The following is a 22,704-nucleotide window of genomic DNA, read 5'->3' on the forward strand; positions in this document are numbered from 1 at the left end:
TCTGCTGGTGACAGTGTTAAAATAATTTCGAATATTTCTATTTTTATTTGCCAACAAATACTCCATGGCTGTTGGAATATCGCACACGGAAGTTTATATCAAATTTATACAATTAGTTGCAGTCACGAAAAAATGAAAAATATTTCTTGACAGTAAAAAATAAAGTGATAATCGATGCTGTTATTAAATGGGACTAATTAACAATATTGTTGGACTGTAAATAAGGATGGTGTCTGGTGATTTGGTGAGGGTGCAGAAAAACGGGGATTCTTTTCATTTACACCTTTGGGAATAATAAATAATATTCAACTAATTAATTGAGAAATATGTTCAAATATTGATAGTTTATTGGGGAAAATATAAATTGGCAATTAAGCTTTGCTTAACATAATGCGAAATCACAAGAAGTAAAAAATTATCTCCTGAATGAATTGAAACTGACATTTATGAACAAATCGAATGTCCGGCTACACAACAGAAATCCTTTTCTCCACAAACTAAATAATCAGAATTTTGTGGCCTTATTTGGACATATGAACTTGCCAATAAAATACCTAAACTGTTTGGATATTTATCTTATTCATTGTGGACATTCCGAATAAAGACGGACGATTTGACAGTAAATTTGATTTGGATTAAATCTCAAAGGAGTTCAAGTTTGCGGGATAGGTACCACAAAGCATGGACTGTCATAGTCAATTTTGGAAGTGGATATTATTTTTGGAGCCATTCCTTTCGGGCAATCCACCATCCATTTTAGTTGATCACCGTGGGATTTTTTTTACAACTTTTAGATCGTTATGTCAGGAAACATGGACTTATTAATGAAAACATAAAGGACCACAAGGAGTACCTTCAATAAAAATTTCGAATGGATCATCGAACAGCCCCTAAATTGCACTTAAGCGAAAATGTAATGTATTGAACTCTTGTGTTGCTGTGCCATAAAGACCCTCTTTTAATTTTGGAAGAAATTTTACAATGTACAAAGTTTCGGCCAAATCGGATACTGAATTCCTAAGTTATCGCGATCAGATTTTGTTGTTGTTGTAGCAATGTTCGATCGTTCGTATATCTCTTTTAGTTACCAGATAATTATTACTCTTCAGATTCAACAAGTGAAAAAGTTTGTGAATTGAAACTTTCATCTGCGGTCAGATCGAATGTATTTAGGGGGTTTTCGTGTTATGTGGCATTTTTTGGACATTTGAACTTGCCGATGAAAATGTGAATTAGGATTAAAGTTCAAAGTGATTCATTCGGAGCAGGTCTTAAAGTTAACTTATCCTAAACTATGTGTGGGAGGTACCCAGAGGAGTGGGCAAATATAGCCCATATTTGAACCTGTTCTATATCCGGTATATATATATATATATATATATATATATATATATATATATATATATATATATATATATATATATATATATATATATATATATTAATATATAATAATTGCTCCACAAACATCCTAGGCGGGACAGGGGAGACTTCTCTCATATCAATGAGTGCACCCCGATTAATATTAGCTCAATGATATGGGACCTACAGATTATCGCCGAGTCCGAACGGCGTGTCCTAAGACACCATTTGTAGAGGAGTTTTACATGGCTGAAATACTCAGGAAATGTCGCCAACATTACTGAGGGGTATTTTGCCAACGTTGAAAATTTGATGTTGCCTAGCCGGGGAATCGAACCCACGAACTTCTGCGTGCAAGGCGGGTGTGCATACCCAGCAAACCAAATGTCTGATGTCCGACACGTCTGAACAATTTCGGAAGCAAAGTCGTTCAGATTTCGTTCCGATTTCTAAACGATTTTTGGGATAGGAAATAGTTCAGATTTTGTACCGATTTCGTTCCGATTTCGGAACGAATGTCGGAAAAAAATTTCCTTTCCGAATTTCCCAAGGATTTTCTTCAGATTTCGTTACGAAATCGGACCGAAATCGATCCGATGTCGCTAAGACATTTCGTTCCGAAATTATGTCAACCACTTCATACAACTTTCGTTAAGATATCGTTACGATTTCGGATCAGATATCGGACGTATCGTCCGAATTTTGTTCCGATTTCGTTACGATGTCGGTACGATTGGTTTGGTTTTTGGATGTGTAAAGTATGGACCAAATCGGTCGTTCGAACAATAATCATCAAACATCAACCTGTGGCTTTGGTACAGGTCAGAGAATGACTTCGATCACAAAAAATTTCATCACACTCATTCATTTACTCAATTTTTGTTCATAACGTTGTTGTGTTTGATCTGCATAGAATTATTGTTTTTAAATAGGCTTGAACAAAACGATCAGGTTTGATGAGTTTTATCCGCACACACAAAATGAGCGTGTGTGGTTGTGTCTTTTGTTCAGTAACAACCCAGCAAACCAATCGTACCGAGATCGTAACGAAATCGGAACAAAATTCGGAAGATACGTTGTATGAAGTGGTTGACATAATTTCGGAATAGAGTTTGGGAATACCCGACTTTTTTCATTCCCGGGAACCCGGGAATTCCCGGGACTATGGTAAATCAAATTCGTGGGGCATAGACGTGAAAGAGAGTAAGCCAACATGAAATACCTACTCCCTTTATGTGTAGTTGTGTCATTAGTTATCTCTTTGGAACAATATTAAGGGTAAAATAGGGTCAAAAAACAATATCAAACATCTTAAACGACGTTGTGCCCAAATCTTGAAGGAACCAATAAATCATATATGGCATATGGCAGCTGTTCAAGAGTATCTATATGTACGCGGTCAAAATCCAATTATTTCTGACTAATTAGCGGAGGTTATATAAATATCTTGTTCCAACTACCATCCTAGCAAGGCTTCCTTGAATCAAAGAGTGCTGTCCGATTACATTTTTAAAGTCAACGATATCGTATAACAAATATAACAAATAACAAATCCATTTATAACGAATTTTTACACGCCTGACCTTTTGAGTACACGGCTTTACAATGGCAATACGGTGGCACCAATGATATAGATTCGTACTTATATGAACATACATACCATTGTTATTACTGGTTTCCTATCCTAATATGCTCTATTTGCCACTTACACATTATACAGTGTTTTATATTGCAAACACTAATTTTGAAAAAAAAAAAACAATTCGAATGGATCACAGCTTTTATATCTTAGCAAATTAATATCCTTCAAGAATGCCACCAATAAAAATTTAGACTAGAACAACCGTGATAAACTAAAAAATAAGAATTATGTGAGGCTTTACAGACTTCGAACTCCAGAAAAAAATACCAATTATCCAAAAGACCAATACATACATATTTCATACGAATTATGGCAATTTTTCCAATGGGCCTGTAATTACGAATGATCGGGGCACGAAATATCTATATGACTTATACATGAATTGGGAATTTCAAAAAATTTTCTCGTAAATTCCCGAAATTTTTTGAACGGGATCGCGGGCCTGGATTTCCCGACCAGAAACTTTATTTCGGAACGAAATGTCGGAACGACATCGGATCGATTTCGGTCCGATTTCGTAACGAAATCTGAAGAAAATCCTTGGGAAATTCGGAAAGGAAATTTCTTTCCGACAAGTGTTCCGAAATCGGTACAAAATCTGAACTATTTCCTTTCCGAAAAATCGTTTAGAAATCGGAACGAAATCTGAACGACGTTGCTTCCGAAATTGTTTAGACTTGTCGGACATCAGATATTTGGTTTGCTGGGAAGGCATGATCGGACATATGACTCGTTGGTAAACGTTCATAAATATGAATTTCGTTTACAACCGTGTTTGCTATGGCTTAATGATTGTTCACGTGTTCGCTCAACTCAGTGATTTTTTTTTTAATTTCAGTAAATAGCTTTTCGTTTGTTTGTTTTTCTTTGTTGAAATGGAGGAAAACAGCGAAAGTGTTGCAAGTATAAGATATACAGTTTCTGTCCATCGAAAGAGTCAAAGTTTTTTGTGGAACATATTAACCGATATTTTAAAACTTATACCTATTAAATGAATTTCCTTTTTTAAATACCATTTGTAACCTTGTTGTCATCTACTCAATTTTAATAACATATTTACTTTAAATAACATTTTTGGGAGTCTGTATAGAAATGATAGTTTTAAGTCACATAGACTGAGGGTATAACTCTGTCGGCTTATGTCTTTGGGTCTGAAATGGATACTGATCCGAGGAATTGTTCGATCCCTCCACAAACCAATATGGCTTCCGATACATGACGCTCCAAAAACAGAAAAAAAACTAGAAGAACACCTTGGCAGTCGGTGACCTAATCGCTTGTGTAATGTAACTTGGGGCGGTCCAAACAAGTACCGAATAACCTGTCGGCATGTGATTACTTGAATCGGTGACTAGGCTCGCCAAACTCCGCTGAGTTAATAAACGAGTTTGAGAAATGACCGATTCTTTAACATAGGACGACATCTTCTAGGATCTTTCCGCATTTATAATTTATCTTCTCTAAGACTGAGACTCCACCCAATAATACAATTTTCGATTTAAATTTTAATTGTTAATTTATTTTTAAAATTTTTAGCTTCGTTCCAGTTCTTTTTTAATGATAAAAGTGTCAAAAGAGCAAACTGTCGAAAATGAGTCCAACATGCACATTTTTCCAAAATTTACGGGATCGGAAAAATGACAGAAACGTCATAAAAACTATAACAAATGTCAAAGTCGGCGTGTCAGCCAATCAGAAGCCGGCAAACATGTTGCACATTTTTGCTCGCCCAAATTTGTCGTGTAAAAAGTTTCTAAGCAGAAAGTCATTTAGCGCCATTTTTGTTCAAAGCGAAGTGAACATTTTGCAACTTTTTTTTGGTGTATGGGAACACATTTTGGGGAAAAATGTGCAAAATTAGTGAAAACTTCTTAGTTCTGGAAGGAAGCTTTTGACACAAACAACCTTAATGTAAAGACTACAACTTAATTTAATTTTGATTTAAAGCTAACCGTTTCAATAATTTGCTGGCTTCCTTTTTAATTAATTTTCCATTTTGATTTTGCGGCAATTTATCCACAAAATAGGCCCCACCGTTCAAGTGTTTGTGCGGTGACACTAAACGTTTCTTAACATACTCCACTACATCTTTCTCCTTTAAAGTAGATCCTTCGGACAACACCACCAAGGCTCCAGCTAAATCGCCATCAGCTTCATTAAACAACGACACAACACAAACATCACGAACACCTTCCAACTCAGCAATTACTCCCTCAATTTCATTGGTGGAAAATTGTAGACCACGATATTTTAAAATTTCCTTTTTACGATCGACAATAAACAGATCATTCTCATCATCCACATAGCCCAAGTCTCCACTGTGGAACCAACCATTACTATCCATTGCCTTGGCAGTTTCAATGGGATTTCCATAGTAACCAATCCATGGATAGGGAACTTTTACAACAATTTCACCCACTTCATTTGGACCCAAATGATGGCCTTCATCACTAATTATGGCCAGTTGGGTGTTATTAAACAATTTTCCAACTGAATTGCATTTCCTTTTTTCCAATCTCTGTGATATTGGACCCATTTCTGTACTGCCATAACAAAAACTTATTCGTGCCGTTTCCGTACATAGTTCAATTAACTTTTCTGAATTAACTTCACTCAATGCCGAGCCACCAAAAGCCACAACTTGCAGTTGTTTCAAAGCTTCTCGTGATACGCCAGGATGTTGAACCAATGCAGCAACATAGCGGGACGAAAGAAAAGCCGTGGTAATGTGATATTTTTTGAGGATTTCTAAGAAATGGCCAGCTTCAAAACCTTTGCTGAATATTACCCGCGTAAAACCTCTGAGACAGCTACTGAAGAGAAAAAAGATACCAGTAATCCAATCAATGCCACTTGATATGTACAGAACGCTATCATTGGTATTTAACCTGAAAAGAGAAGGTGATTAAAATTATTATGTAGTTTACATGATAAAAAGCTATAATCTACCAATCATTAAACAGAAACAATGCAGAAGAGATGCAAATCGCTTTCGGTTTTCCTGTGGTGCCAGATGAACAAAGAATAGCAACTGTTTGTTTAAATCCCCCGGAGAGCTTTACTGGTCTGGAAATATTTAAAGAAAGGAGAGCCAAAAATCGATGAGAAAAATCAAGAGAAGTTGCTCTAAACAAATCTTACCTAAACGAATTCTCTGTTTCTGTCACCTCCAACAGATCTTCAACTTTAGAAATATTCTTAATATGTCCGGTTAAAGTATAAATCAGCGGTTTAAAGGAACTTGTTGCCTTTTGTAATAACTCGTAGTTTTCACCACCACAAAATATCAATTTTGGTTTGGTTATACCCAAGCAATGGGAAATTGTATCTAAAAAAGAGATAAATATTATTCTTATGGCTATTCTTATGACTTATTGCACAGAAAAAAATTGTAAACACAACAAGTAAAAAAGTATCGGTCGGCTTTGCCGACAGAGATATACCCTCAGCCTGTGTGAATTAAAATATTGTTTTCTCGAAAAAAAACGTATGTATTTAGGGTGGGTTTCTAAATTTTGGGCGTATGAACTTCCCGACAAAAATATGGACTAGGATAAAAGCTCAAAGCTTCGAGAGTTGCCATGCGCTCCAGTCGCTACATATGCCGCCATAGGGATTTTTTACACGTTTCGGGCTGTTTTCTCATGAAGTATGGACTTGCCCCTGATAAAGATTTTACCGCCGTAATAGTCTCGAGAGTTATCTTATGCTTAGGGTGTCCAAAACCGCTTAACCGGTTAATCGGTTTTGAGTTACAAAACCGAAACCGGTTTTCGTCAAAAACGTCATTTTCGGTTAACCGAAAAAACCGGTTATTTGTGTCGGTTAACCGGTTTTAGAAAAATAGTAATATTTTTAATATTTAATTAAAATTGTATTCTTGAATGTAAACTAAACTTAACAACATAAGTTGCGGGCAAAGTTGTGAATGTCAGATACCTTTAAATTTGAAAAATATTTAATAATAGTTGAGTTTAATTGAACCATCTATGAAAAACTGCATATACGTAATATCACACGGTAGTTTGAATTAGTACAGTAAACTAAAGGCCTGGGTACATAAGCTACTTCGCCTGCTTGCCTTGCTTGCTCCTGATAAAAGAATAAAAATTAAAAGGGCAACCCAATTCGAAATTTGCTCGGCTTTCTTTATTCTTTTATTTTTATTATGTCAGAAATTAAGCAGGAAAGCAAGGCAATCAGGCGAGACAGCTTTAAGAGCCTTAAGAGAACTTGTCAAATTTAAGGTAAAGCTGAAAACACATCCAACGTTTGAGTAAAGTTTTGTGCCATTTCTGGTAGAAGAATAACGACAAATTTGTCTTGTATTCATCTACCAGAAATGACACAAAACTTTACTCAAACGTTGGATGTGTTTACAGCTTAACGATAACAAAATGCATGTTTCATTCCGGCACGATAATTTAAGGTTCTCAACGCAAGAGGCAAAATCCATAATAAAATGTAAACTTAATTCTTTTGGTACACAATTTTATATATGTAAGGTTTTTTACTATTAATTGAGCACAATTTAAGTTTTAATTTTGCTGTCCCCACTTCGAGGTTGAATGTCAAATAACAGGGATATGTTGAGATAATTATATAAGAACGAAGTCCTTATACTTAATTTAGTCTTGCCGCACATTTTTAATCAAATATTTATCAATTATGAAACATTTTGTACTTATTTTACAAAACCGGTTAACCGGTTTTGAAAACTTCTGAAACCCGAAAACCGGTTTTTGAAAAAATAGAAAATTTCGGTTAACCGAAAACCGTTTTGTTTGGAAAACCCGGTTTTTTGGACACCCTACTTATGCTCTAACCACTACACACGGTGTCATAGGGGTTTTTTGCAACTTTCAGGTTATTTTCTCAGGAAGTATGGACTTGGCCCTGATGAAACTTGTACCGTCGTATGGGGGACAGTGAATATAAGTTGCTACAACAAAAATCAAAGGAAAGTATGGACCAATAAAAATCAAAGCGATTCGAGAGCAGGCCCTAAACTGAACTTTTCCGAAAATTTGTGTGCGAGGTTCCCGAAGGAGTAAACCGATTGAGTCCATATTGGAACCTTATCTAAGTCTAGTATACATTTCACGATGTGGAAAGTATGGACCAAATCGGTTACTCCCTTCAAGAGTAATCGGGGGCACAAATTATCCGAACATTTTCAAACTTTTGTGGGGGAGGTACCGGAAGGAGTGGACCGATATAACCCATCTTCGAACTTAAACAAAGTTTGTACGAAATATTGCGAAAGCCAAATTTTGGGCCGAATCGGTTGATCCGTTCGAGAGTTATCGTCCGCTCCAGCCAGCTAGCCAGCCAGACAGACAGACGGACGGACATTGCTCAATCGACTACAAATTGTCTAAAACACATTTCGTCCAAACATACTAGGGGTCTAAAACCATTATTTCGATGAGGCACATTTTGCCCGTATGAAAGTGTATATACCCTCGTTAGCATAAATGCTGAGTTTGTCATTCTGTTTGTAACACATCGAACTAATCATTTGCGACCCTATAAAGTATATATATTCTTGATCAGGATAAAATTCTAAGACGATCTAGCCATGTCCGTCTGTCCGTCTGTTGTAATCACTCTAGCGTCCGCAATAATTGAGATAGAGTGCTGACATTTTGCACCCGAGGGTCGTTTTTCCATAGGCAGGTCAAGTTCGAAGATGGGCTATATCGGTCCACTCTTTGGTATAGCCCCCATATAACGGTACCTCCGGATTTAAGATATTTTGACGTTCTTCGCCACATTTGCAGACCGAATTAGCTATAATTTGGCACTTAGGGTTCCTAATGATCAACAAACTTACATCCCAAACGATATGGGCATAGGTCCATGTTTTGGTATAGTCCCCATATAACGGTACCTCCCGATTTTCGGTATTTTGAGAATTTTAGCCACAATTTTTAACCAAACTACCTGCAATTTGACATTTGAGGTTCCCAGTAGTCAAAAAACATCTCCACCAAACATCGTCAACATAGGTCCATGTTTTGGTATAGCCCCCATATAACGGTACCTCCCGATTTTCGGTATTTTGAGAATTTTAGCTACAATTTGTAACCGAACTATCTGCAATTTGACATTTGAGGTTCTCAGTGGTCATGAAACATCTCCGCCAAACATCGTCAACATAGGTCCATGTTTTGGTATAGCCCCCATATAAGGGTACCTCCCGATTTTCGGTATTTTGAGAATTTTAGTTACAATTTTTAACCGAACTAGCTGTAATTTGACATTTAAGGTTCTCAGTGGTCATGAAACATCTCCACGAAACATCGTCAACATAGGTCCATGTTTTGGTATAGCCCCCATATATCGGTACCTTCCGATTTTCGGTATTTTGAGAATTTTAGCTACAATTTTCAACTGAACTAGCTGTAATTTGCCATTTGAGGTTCTCAGTGGTCATAAAACATCTCCAACGAAACATCGTCAACATAGGTCCATGTTTTGGTATAGCCCCCATATAACGGTACCTCCCGATTTTCGGTATTTTGAGAATTTTAGCTGCAATTTTTAACCGAACTAGCTGTAATGATCGGTATTTTGAGAATTTTAGCTACAATTTTGTCTATTTAAAAATAATCGTCAATATAGGTCCATGTTTTGGTATATCCCCCCCAAATAACTTTACCTCCCGATTTTCGGGAATTTTCAGTGGTCACGAAATTTCTTCACTAAAATTCGTCAACATGGGCCCATTTTTGAGGGCCTACATTGTTTTGATGAAACTACCCTCAATTTGACTCTTGAAGTTCCCTGCAGCTATAAAACTTTTCCGTCAAAAAATTTAAAGATAGGTTAACTCTTTGATATAGCCCCGTAGGTGGTACCTTTCACCTAGCTGAACACATTTTTTAGATTAGATAACACTGTGCAACAAAATGGAGGCGTTATATCTTTGTTCACTGTTGCTTAAGTGTTCTACAAAAACAACAAACAAAGATATAATGCTAATTCATTATGGCTTACTGGGTCTCTTGCAAAAACTTCATCACGCCATAACGCGGAAGTTCGACTCACGGCGCATCTGTCCTTCGGGGCTTTTAATATACTCACCAGTATCGAAAAGTTGTTAGACCTAAAATTGTAAAAGGACCCTAATAATTCCATTTTAATTAAGATTTTTTTATGGTGGAGGGTATAAAAAGTTCGGCCCGGCCGAACTTAACGACTTTTTACTTGTTTTAAATAGTCTAGCTTAATCATATCGTGGTTGTTTTAATATTTTAAAACAACTAATTTATTATTGAAATTTTGAAAAAAAAAAAATTAACAGCTATCCCAACAAAAAACGCCACCAATGTTCTATTTGAGAAACGCAGCCACGATTTGTATGATTGGTTATGGCTTTAACAAGCATACCAACAACCTTTTGTTACGTTGTCTTCGTCGAAGTAAACCTCACTCATTGAAGTATTTTCTTTGTCCACCTTTATACTTCGAGCTCACGATTAATGTTTGAGCATAAACAGTTTTTTGTTGAAGAAGTTATTGAAAAATAACTTCGGTGGGGAATATCCACAAACAAAAAACAAGGGAACTGAAGATATCCTGTGGCGAGGATCGAAACTAGTCTTCCCTGCCTTACCCCTTGTCGAACAATGCCAAACTTTCTCCCCTAATGCATTAGTTGTTTTAAAATACTAAAACAACTACAATGGGATTAAGCCAGACTATTTTGAAAAAAAACAGCTATCCCAATGAAAAGCGTCATCAATGTTCTAGTAAACATAAAAATTCAAAAATCTGATCAAGTTTTAATTGATTTTTTGCCGATAAAACTAAAGTTCATATTGACAATCGTCGATAAAAAATTTAGTATTCGTTAAAAATTATTTTGATAAAGTAGTTATCATACTAACTAAGAATTTTGTGGTTTTTATTTTTTTCAATCGATAAAATATTCTTCATATTAACAAAATGGTTTGTCGAGTTTTTTTTTTTATTTTTGCATGATAAAAAATTATCACATATACAACAACGTTTATCGATTTTTATACCCTCCTTCATAATATTAAGGGTATAATTAAATTTGTCATGCTGTTTGTAACACATCGAAATATTCATCGGAGACCTTATAGAGTATATATATTCATGATCAGGGTAAAATTCTAAGTCAATATAACCATGTCCGTCTGTTGAAATCTAGATACAGCTCGCAATTTTTAAGATAGAGCTTTGTAATTTGGTTAAGCAGTTTTTATTACTCTTAGGATGTTTGGTATTGCAAATGGGCAATATCGGCCCACGCTTTGATATAGCCCACATAGAACGGTACCACCCGATTTTCGGTATTTTCAAGATTTTAGCTTCATTATCACACCGAAATGGCTGAAATTTGGTACTTAGTCTTCGTTGGGGGTATACAACTTTCCATATGTAATTTGTGGGTATAGGTCCACGCCTTCATATAGCCCCTATAGAACGTTACCTCCCGATTTTCGTATTTTGAAGGTTATTGCCTCAATATTCCCCCGAAATGGCTGAAATTTGGTACTTAGTCTTCATTTGTGGTATGAAACCTTGCATATAAAATTTGCCAATATAGGCCCACGCCTTCATATAGCCCCATAGAACGGTACCTCCCGATTTTCGGTATTTTGAAGGTTGTGGCCTCAATCTTCTTTAAGGGTATAAAACTTTCCCCAGAAATTTGCCGGCACATGTCCAAGCCTTCATATAGCCCCAATAGAACCGTGCCTCCCGATTTTCGATATTTTGAACGTTATGGCCAAGTAATCCATTGAAATGGCAGAAATTTGGTTCTTAGTCTTCAACTTCCCCCTCTAAAATTGTCGTTATAGATCCACGCCTTCATATAGCCCCCATAGAACGGTACCTCCCAATTTTCGGTATTTTAAAGGTTGTGGCCTCAATATTTATACGAAGTATGGTATTTAGTCTTCATTTGGGCTATCAAACTTTTCATATGAAATTTGTCGGTACAGGTTCACGCCTTCATATAGACCCTTTAAACGATTCCTCCCGATGTTCGGTATTTTGAAGGTTGTGGCCTAAATATTCCTCCGAAATAGCTGAAAGTTAGTATTTAGTCTTCATTTGGGGTATAAAACTTTCCATATCGCTCATTTACTCAAAGAGTGACATAACTCAAAAAATGCATTTTCTGAGTTAGGAATTTCTATTTTTTTCTGCGACTTCTACTTTATCTTGTGTCAAATTTTCATGTCGATATCTCTAAAACTCATCGAATTACAGGTCATTTACTACGATATTTTCAACGTTATGGCCAAGTAATCCATTGAAATGGCAGAAATTTGGTACTTAGTCTTCAACTTCCCCCTCTAAAATTGTCGTTATAGATCCACGCCTTCATATAGCCCCCATAGAACGGTACCTCCCAATTTTCGGTATTTTAAAGGTTGTGGCCTCAATATTTATACGAAGTATGGTATTTAGTCTTCATTTGGGCTATCAAACTTTTCATATGAAATTTGTCGGTACAGGTTCACGCCTTCATATAGACCCTTTAAAAGATTCCTCCCGATGTTCGGTATTTTGAAGGTTGTGGCCTAAATATTCCTCCGAAATGGCTGAAAGTTAGTATTTAGTCTTCATTTGGGGTATAAAACTTTCCATATCGCTCATTTACTCAAAGAGTGACATAACTCAGGAATTTCTATTTTTTTCTGCGACTTCTACTTTATCTTGTGTCAAATTTTCATGTCGATATCTCTAAAACTCATCGAATTACAGGTCATTTACTACGAGTTTGGCATAATTCAACAAACAAGTTTTTTGAGTTTATGAAGGACTAAAACTCTTCAAATCATGCTTGACTTGCACATAAATTTAACACTGATATCAAGCTAGCTGTTTACAAAATATGGTCCAAGTAGTTATTTTGGTTTTTGTGCAACAATCATTTCAAGTTGGGAAGTCAAATTTCGATCGCCAACTTAAAAAGTGTTTTTTCTCGAAACTGGATTTTTTGAAATGTGTCACACTTTGAGTAAATGAGCGATATGTAATATGTTGGTATAGACCCACTCCTTCATATAGCCCCTGTAGAACGGTGGCTCCCAAATTTCGGAATTTTGAATTTGGTGGCCTCAATATGCATCCAAATTGACTAAAATTTGGTACTAAGTCTTGTCGGTACAAGTCAACGCCTTAGTATAGTCCCCATCCGATTTCTTGTATTTTGAAGGTGGTGGCCTCAATATTCCTGCGAAATGGCTGAAATTGTGTATTTGGTCTTCATTTGTCGGTATAGGTCCACACTTAGTATAGCCCCCATAGAACGCTACCTCCCCATTTTCGGTATTTTCCAGGTTATGGCCACAATAATCCATCGAAATGGCTGAAATTTGGTATTTAGTCTTCGTTGGGTGTATTAAACAATCCCCTCTAAATATGTCGGGATAGGTCCACGGCTTAATAGACGCATGGAACAGCACATTCTACTTTTCGGTATTTTGAAGATTGTGGATTCAATATTACACCGAAATGGCTGAAGTTCGGTATTGAGTCTTCGTTAGGGGTGCAAAACTTTCCACCTGAAATTTGTAGGTATAGGTCCACGCGACCATAGAAGTGTACCTCCCGATTTTCGGTGTTTAGTCTTCGTTGGTCGCATAAACCTTTCCCCCACCCCAAAATTTTTCCGTATAGGTCCACGCCTTCATATAGCGCCCTTAGAACGGTATCTACTGAATTACGGTATTTTGAAAGTTACCCACATTGTTTTACCCAAAATACTGAAATTTGTTCAGTTTTACTTCAATACAACTCGTGGTGAAGGGTACAGAAAGTTCCGTTCTTACTTTTTTATTTTTAATTTGATGAAAAACTGATCACACACACAATAGGTTTTGTTGAATATCAGGGCAAAAAATTATAAAGAAATCTTCCAATTGACAATTATTTCGCATTGTTTTTTTTTTTTTTTTTTTTTTTTTTTTTTGAAATGTTATCCTCACCCAAGTCCAATCTGGGATTGACAGTATGTATTGGAGTTCCATTGAAAAGACAACCCAAAGCTGCTGGCAGAACATAGGTTGTATTGTTAGCAGCAATGCTAACAACATCGTTTTCACCCAATTGCAGATTTCCCAAATGTTGAGCAATACGTATGCCCCAACTCAGGGCCTGTTGACCGGTTACTTGTGTATTGTGCGTGTCATCAATCTAAAAATATATGAAGAAATGATAATTGTTTTAATTTAATAGTATAATGTACTTGGTCTTCTCCCTGAAACCTTTGCATGGGAACCTGAAGGCTCCTCCAAAGGGAAAGATTCCACATACAGGGTTACACTGCTATTTGTTTTTTGCAAGAAAAAAACAGAAAAATTGTAGAAAGCGAAAAAGTCGAGATTTACGAGTACAGGAGTCAGAAAAAAAGTCCGAAAATATTACTAAAGTGCTGCGAGTTATTTAGTAGTAGCTGTGATGAGGAAGCCTCCAAACCAACCGAAGAGTATGACATGCAATGTAAAAGGTTACTTGGTCAGCTAATAATCAGCATTTGATAAGACGGAGGTATACCGTCTTTAAGAACTTGAGGATTCTATATCAGCTTTTTTATAGAATATTTACTTATGTTGAAGCTGAGGTATGTAATGTAAAAGGTTACTTGGTCAGCTAATAACCAGAATTTCATAAGACGAAAGCATACCCTTACTTATAACTTGAGGATTCTATATAAGCTTTTTTGTAGAATATTTACTTATGTTGAAACTGAGGTATGGGGTATTTAACTCGCGAGCTTTTGTACTATACCAGACCTCTTAAATGCATTTGGGTAAAATAAACTGTTTTTGGTACGATTCAACGATGAGTGTCTTTAAATGAACTGTTCTTAAAGGTCAAAATAGCAAACAACTTTAGAAAATATTCGATTTTTATATTTTATTCTCGGAATCTTATCCACAGAGATTGAACCGTTTAAAATTCAAGAACACAAGCAACTACAAACATTTACCTAAGATCTCAGTAACAACTTTCTATAACATATGAACATTGTATGAGTTGTCCTTCAAGTTCATAGAGAGCTCAGATCTTCCAGAAAGTTGTTTACTGAAATCTTTAATATGTTATTGTTGTTGATTCTTTTTTTTTATGAATTGTGAATGGTTTAGTTTCTATGGAGTAGAAACCAAAAAAATGAGGATGAAACCGCGTTTGTTTTGTTATTTTGACCTTAAAGAGTTCGCACAGAGTTCATATGTTCTAAAAAGTTGTTTATTGAGATCTAAGGTACATTTTTGTAGTTGGTTGTTTTATTCAATTTTGATCGGTTTCATATCTGTAGACTAAACTCCAAACTACGAGAAAAATTAAAATGGATATTTCACCTTACCATTTTTGACCATGGAGATGAGGTAAAATGGATTTTTAGTGTTAACAATTATTATTCTTTAAGACGAGAGATACTTTGCTTCCACGAGTAAACCAAAATCTTTAGCGGTTTAGAAGATATGAGCATGACAAAATGATCCCTTTTGACATCAAGGCCTCAGGTTTTTGGGGGACCATAATCGCAAAAGTCGAACTATCAGGAAAAAACGCCGGGATAAGAAGACACTATTTTTCGTCTTCTATTACGCTGCGGTGTCTGAACATGGCTAATATTTTTCGTGTCACACAGTGTTACCAATAATTGGGCAGATGTAATTAGGAATTTAGGGTTTCTAATGGTCAAAAACTTCTCCATAAAATTATTATGGGCATACCGTCCGATTTTAGGTACTCGCATTTTGAACTTTTTTTAGCCATAATAACTGTCAAAAATGAGTTCCACATACAAATTTGTTCAAAAACAAGTAAGGAAGTATCAGTCAGCTGTGCTGAGAGAGATATACCCTCAGCCACTGAAAAAAACTGAACCAAACACAATAATTATGCCGCATATAAAATATATTGATGTTAAAGCAAACTCGTAATACAAGAGTTTGCTTTAACATCTGTATGTACCGTGATTCGGTATAGCGCCACACCAAATCATTGACATATACCAAACATTTTTAGTAACCAAACATCTTCATAAAGGACTCGAAATATTAAATTACGTTAAACTAAGTTTGAAAGAAATTTTTGAAAAACAACCTACTGAAAAAAGAATCATAATGGTGCGAGAGGAGCTCTTAAACTTCACTTTTTTTGAATTTTGTGTGGGATGTACCCGAATGAGTGGACCGATATAGCCCATATTCCAACCTGATACATGACTGGATAAAATAATATGATGCGCAAAGTCTGCACCAATCAGAAACTTCTGCGAGAATTATCTTGCTGATTTGTCATTTTGGTTGGAGCTGTCAGGGTTTCTTGGAACACGAAGGCCAATATCTCAGGAAGTATGGACTTGAGCAAAAAAAATGTACCGTTATAATGGGAGTCGCAAGGACAATCTGCTGAAAAAAAATTTAAGACGATCCGAGAGGAGCTCTTAAACTTCACTTTATCCGAATTTTATTAATTTGATGAGGCACATTTTTGGTTGTATCAAAGTGTATATGGGAAATGTTGCTAATTCTTTCATATTCAATTTCAAAAAAATTAAAGTTTTCTTTTCGCGTTACATCAACGATTTTTGTGTACATAGGTTAAGAAAGAATTCCCCAGTACAAATCCGCTCGCGAGCAAATTTTTGGTTGTTGCGGACAAAAATTATCACGGTTTTACTTCTGCTTTTAAGAAAAAATTCTTATTAAAACGCTAATTATTTTAATAGGCACAATTGTCACTAGAAAGTTATCACGAAGCGACGTCAGTGAGTAGATAGCATAATATTTTTTAAATGTTGCTCAGTATTCGCGGAATTTACAAAAATATAACAAAATTTTAAATGTAATTCGACTTTTTTTTTTCAAAATATAGGTCCATTTACCCGTTAAAAATTATAAAAAATTAGGACCTGTTTCACTATGTCGAAAGAAAATAAATGCGAACGAAAAACACCTCAACTTTGCTTTTCATGGTAATATTGACTTTGTTTTTGCTTTATCTACATTCACATAGAAGGTTTCCCATAGAAGAAAGTTATCGGGTTGTTGAGATAAATAATTAGGCTTCTTAAGAGGAAATAGAGCTCAAATAAACCATTTCAATTTATATGCATTTTTAAAATATGTATGTGCAAATCGCGTAATTATCAAAATCATTTTGTCCGCATGTGATTTTTATGTACAGCAAGACCATATCTTTAATTTGTATATGGCGAAAAACAAAAATTTTTTACAATCGATGAATCCGAGTTTCACCCTTTCAGAATTCGCGAACTGTTAACATATTCTATATAGTATGATATACATTCTTTAAACTGAAGTGTTTTAGGAGGAATCCCATAAGGTCGACCATTAAAATTAATTTACGTGGAAGCTGTGTTGGCATCAATGTAGAAAAATAGGTAAAAATGGGTTGAAGCCAACAAGTTTTTTTATGCTCCCTTCCGATTTTAGGCTTAACCTTACATTTTATAGACATATGCCCAAAGAAAGACTCAAAGAATACTTCATGGGCAATATGATACTAGTGTATCATTTTTCGATATATCCACTGCATCCACCTAAAATTGATGCTGACATTTTGAAGCCGGAATTTCGGGGTTTTTTGAATTGTTTTAATAATTCGGACGCGCAACAAGATAATATTCAAAACTCACATTAGGATTATAAAACTCGTGATTCTACGTCGTTTAATGCATATCTCATGAGTGTGCTCCTTACAGCATCCTAGTAATTGGAGTCTAAAGGCCAATATTTGATGCGTGATTTTTTTAAAAAAAAACTTATTTAAAATTTACAAGTGCCATTCAATTTCCTTTGTACCCCGCGTGAATTTAGTTTTTTTACGCGACGGATCTAATGAGACCTTCCGCGATCGAATCCATCCACTAAAACCGCGGATATAGATACCCTGAAAATAGGAAAAGCAGCAAAAAATTATTTCGACAAATCCGCGTACTAAACCGCGATTTTCTTGAATTTTTTTTTACTTAAATGGAATCCTTTATACGCGATTATAATATTTGCGAAAACGCGTGTCATAAATTACAGAGATTCGCGTGTAATATTGGTTTTTCACCAAAAATAGAATGTGGAGGCACATCCGCGGTTCTTGAAGAATCTAATTAAAATTGGTATATTTGGACGTATTTTTGATAGGCGCTGACGAAACCGGATGCGCATCAAAATCGTATGCACATTGCGCGACTTTTACCAACTTTAAGGTTTTTTGCAGTGTATGATGCGACTGGTGGCACACAATGACCCCTGAGTGAAACATCGAAATATGCATAAATATTGAAAGAGATTGATTCGCTGTATCCAAAAACGGATGCGCATCAACCGACTTTAACTAATTCGCGAATAACAGGCTTTTTAATTATAATATTAACTGAATGATTGTAATTTCAATATTACTCTTAATTTCCTACCCTTATAAGTTATCACAGTAATCAGTTAAACTCTCGCGATGGTAAACCATATGTTTTGATGAAGTTTTAACTGTATACATTCATTATTCTATGGGATTTTAGCAAAATAGTTGGAGAACTCCCAAATATTTTTTTCTAATTTTTAGAATCAAACCAAAAAAATATTTGCAACAATATTTTCCAACAATAAGTTTTTCTCTTTTGTTGTTGCTATAATATGCAATTTATGTACCCAATCTCTATTAATTTGGTATCATATTTTTCTACACATTGTCTAGATTCCGCATATATTCTTTAATTTATTTTTTGAGGGTTTGTACGGATTCTGGGACAGGATAATTTGGATTTACTTCAAAATTTTTTTATTATTTGTTGACTTTCCGCGAAAATAATAATAAATTTAATAACTATTTTAACATCTACGAATAGATATGGACTGCTGTTAACGATTTATGCATACATTTTCTCATAACAACAAAAAAGATATTTTTAAATATTTTTTCTTTATATGAGAATAAAAACCGCTATAACTTTTGCGCGCAATGTCCAATTTCGTGAACGCGAGCAGATTTGAAACCGGATTTTTTTCCTTTACCTCTGTACCAAAAATCGTAAATGTGCTCGTAAAAAAAATTTTTAATTTTTTTCAAATGGAATTGTAAAGGAATTTTGTTATTCGCCATATATTTATCGAAATATAATTTGGATGCTAGCATCGGCTGGATGTAGCATCGGCTGCATCTTAGCATAAAAAAAACCAATAAAACATCGTTAATTTTCGCAAAGTGGGTACAATTTTGTTCCGCATCCGGTTTCGATGTCACTATTAAAATCCACATCGATATATATCTATTTCAAGGCGATCAATCCTTCCTAATCAGTAAAATTTTTAAATCTCTGTTTCCGCATACAGGAAGATTCTGCACTAGTGTTTTCATTGCAGTGGAAACGGCCTGTAAAATAAGCGATAAAATGCGCGATATTTTCAAAAAAATGTAGGCGATTTTCCTACTTTGGAATTTCTTGTATCTCACGTTTTAGTAGATGGATTTTCACAAGTATTGATTTATTAGATCCGCAACGTAAAAATCTAAAATTTGCAATCAAGAACGAGAAATTGGAATGACATTTGCAAAAATTAAACCCGAAAAATATGATTTTTAGAAAATTGTTCGCACTAAATCTTCATATTTTGATACAGATTTCTGTGAAGGCTACATTCACAACACATATACCAAATAACTCAGAATCGCGAGTTCTACCATCCTATATATGATTATGAAAAACTGTTTGCGGAACGAAATTAGAAGTAATTTTCAAAAAACACTCAAAATCTGGCTTCAAAATGTCAGCATCATTTAATGGTAGACGCAGATTAAACTTTGAAAAATTTTACATTGGTAAGATGATTCTTATTTAGTTGGCTTTTACTTTGACAGGAAAATTGTGAAAAGTCTGGTTTAATCACAAATCGAGAGAAAACAAAAAAAGACACGTTGGCTTCAACCCATTTTTACCATAAATATAGCCACAGCTTCCACACAAATTAACTTTCAAGGCCAATATTTTTTGCCAAGTCTAAAAACATTTCATTTTATCCAAAAGCATTTAATTTTTATAATATACAACCACAATTCGCTAATTATAAAAAGGTAAACCTTTTCAAAAATATTGCCCATATACCCTTTCTAGCCTCTAGGCTGAGAATATAAATACGCGAACGTAAAAATAACAGTGGCATCAAAAAATGTGAATTAATATGTCAGCCAATTAGAATGCAGCAATCATGTTGCCCAAATTTGTCGTTCTTGTGCAGGGTTTGCTAGATTTAGGAGTATGGGAACCCTCAACCATAGTATGGAGGGTATATTAATTTTGTTTTTCCGTTTGTAACGCATTGAAATAATTACACTGTGATACAAAAGTTGACAAAAAATTTTTGCAGGTGTTCTGATGCATAAATTCGGTTTTGTGGGAGTCCATAGAAGACGAAAATACCTTTGGTTTCTTTGGGTCACTTCGGTTTTTGGTTTTATAACGGTAAGTGTAGCGAAAAATAGGCATTCTTGGATTTTCAACTTTAAACGAACATTACTTCTTTTCTCCACAACCGATTTGCACACCCTATTTTTCACTACAAAGGGGAGAATAATGTCTTTCGAATAAGCCATAGATTTTTAAAATCGGTTAACAAATGGCTATGTAATAGTGGTTTATATGTGACAAAAACCCATTAAAAAACAGTGGCATGTTTTTCCTTGTGCTCTAGGCTGCGTAACCGATGCCTAACAGTGTAATTATTTACTGTTAGCAAGTAGGAAATTTATGTGACAAAAACGCATTAAAAACAGTAAAATGTTTTTCCTTGTGATCTAGGCTGCGTAAACGATACCTAACAGTACAGTTATTTACTGTTAGCAAGTAGGAAATTTAGTTGGTTTTCCAAAATGGGAAAAACCAACGAAATCGTTTGAAAAATGAATGCGCTATGGCATTTTTTGTGTTTCAACTTTTTGGTTTTTTTCATATTTTCCTTTATAAAAGATTGGTACATTGTGCGTAATTGTTAAGCAAGATAATCACAATAAGAATCATACATGCTAAGGTACCAATCTTTTATAAAGGAAAATATGAAAAAAAAAAAACAAAAAAGTTGAAACACAAAAAATGCCATAGCGCATTCATTTTTCAACCGATTTCGTTGGGTTTTCCCATTTTGGAAAACCAACTAAATTTCCTACTTGCTAACAGTAAATAACTGTACTGTTAGGTATCGTTTACGCAGCCTAGATCACAAGGAAAAACATTTTACTGTTTTTAATGCGTTTTTGTCACATAAAAACCACTATTACTTAGCCATTTGTTTTGGTTGTGGAAAAAAGAAGTAATGTCCGTTTAAAGTTGAAAATCCAAGAAAGCCCATTTTTCACTACATTTACCGTTATAAAATCAAAAACCGAAGTGACCCAAAGAAACCAAAGGTATTTTCGTATTCTATGGACTGCGACAAAACCGAATTTATGCATTAGAACCCCTGCAAATTTTCACTGTAGCACAGTGTTATTAGTGCCGATCTTAACATGTATGTCTGTCCGTCTGTTGTAATCACTCTAGCTGTAACGCTAGATTTTTGCACCCAAGTATTTTACTTCCATAGGCAGGCCAAATTCGAAGATGGGCTATATCGGCGCATGTTTTGGTATAGCTCCCATATAAAGGTACCTCCCGATTTTCGGTATTTTGAGAGTTTAAGCTATAATTGTTACCCGAACAAGCTGTAATTTGGCATTTAGGGTTCCAGGGGGGGTCACAACAGTCCTCCACCAATACTAATCCACCAAAAATTGTCAAAATAGGACCATGTTTAGGTATAGCCCCCAAATAACGATACCTCCCGATTTTCGATATATTGAGGGTTTTAGCTACAATTTTTAACCGAACGAGCTGTAATTTGACATTTAAGGTTCCTAGGGGCCACGAAAGTTCTCCATGAAAAATTGTCATCATAGATCCACGTTTTGGTATAGCTCCCATAGAACAGTACCACCAGATTTTCGGATTTTGAAGGTTTTGGCCTCTTTATCACATCGAAATGTCTGAAATTTGGTTGTTGTTGTTGCAACGCATATACTCGTATGTATGTTCGTTCGTGTATTATTTCAGTTATCAAGTTCCTCTTATCCAGACTCAAGAATTCTGCAACTTGGACTGGTTGCGTCCATAAAGAATGAGGAGACAGGCGAGTGGGATTAGCTGGGCAGTTGAATAAATGTAGAGTATCGTGTGGTCCCAATCCACATGCTGGACATATGTTGGGTATCGTGGCGTCAATTCTGGCCCAATACGAATTGAGGCGGCTGCATCGTCCGGATCTTACTCTGAAAGAAAAACGTTTTAATGATTTTGAGCCAACGTAGAGTTTCATTGAATAAATGAAAAGTTTCATTAAATAACAATAATGAGTCTCTTCATTATTCCAATGTTATTTGCTCACTTATGTGATGATACTTCTTTATTAATTCAAAAAAGTAGTTAGAAGTTACAATTCTATTATTGCTATGAAGCTTTCACATTGATACTATGAAACAATAATGAAAGTTCTTTTATGAAACGCAATGAAACTTCTTCATTAATACAATGAAGTCTTACGTTGGTTCAAAATCAATGAAAATTTTCATTGATACAACGTAATTTTCTTTCAGTGTAACTGAGCTAAAACCACTCGTGTTTGACTTGGCAGCTGGCGTTCTTCTGCTGCGATGGA

The 22,704-nt window shown here is 35.3% G+C and overlaps 1 protein-coding gene across 2 annotated transcripts in view; it reads right to left on the bottom strand.

Annotated features, from left to right (window-relative positions):
• Positions 1-4,501: 4,501 nt before the first annotated feature.
• LOC141397153 (probable 4-coumarate--CoA ligase 1) overlaps positions 4,502-22,704 on the bottom strand; it is a 32,241-nt gene continuing 14,038 nt past the window's right edge. For both annotated transcript variants that reach the window (XM_073973101.1, XM_073973100.1), the window contains exons 2-5: positions 13,981-14,188; positions 6,146-6,332; positions 5,954-6,070; positions 4,502-5,892 (exon numbers count right to left, since the gene is read on the bottom strand). In XM_073973101.1, coding sequence (XP_073829202.1) covers positions 4,935-5,892; positions 5,954-6,070; positions 6,146-6,332; positions 13,981-14,188 — 1,470 coding nt within the window. In that variant the 3' untranslated portion in view covers positions 4,502-4,934. The remainder of the gene's footprint in view (positions 5,893-5,953; positions 6,071-6,145; positions 6,333-13,980; positions 14,189-22,704) is intronic.

The sequence above is a fragment of the Musca autumnalis genome, unplaced genomic scaffold, assembly GCF_047663935.1.
Source record: "Musca autumnalis isolate F117 unplaced genomic scaffold, ASM4766393v1 scaffold_3, whole genome shotgun sequence".
Taxonomy (NCBI): Eukaryota; Metazoa; Arthropoda; class Insecta; order Diptera; family Muscidae; genus Musca; species Musca autumnalis.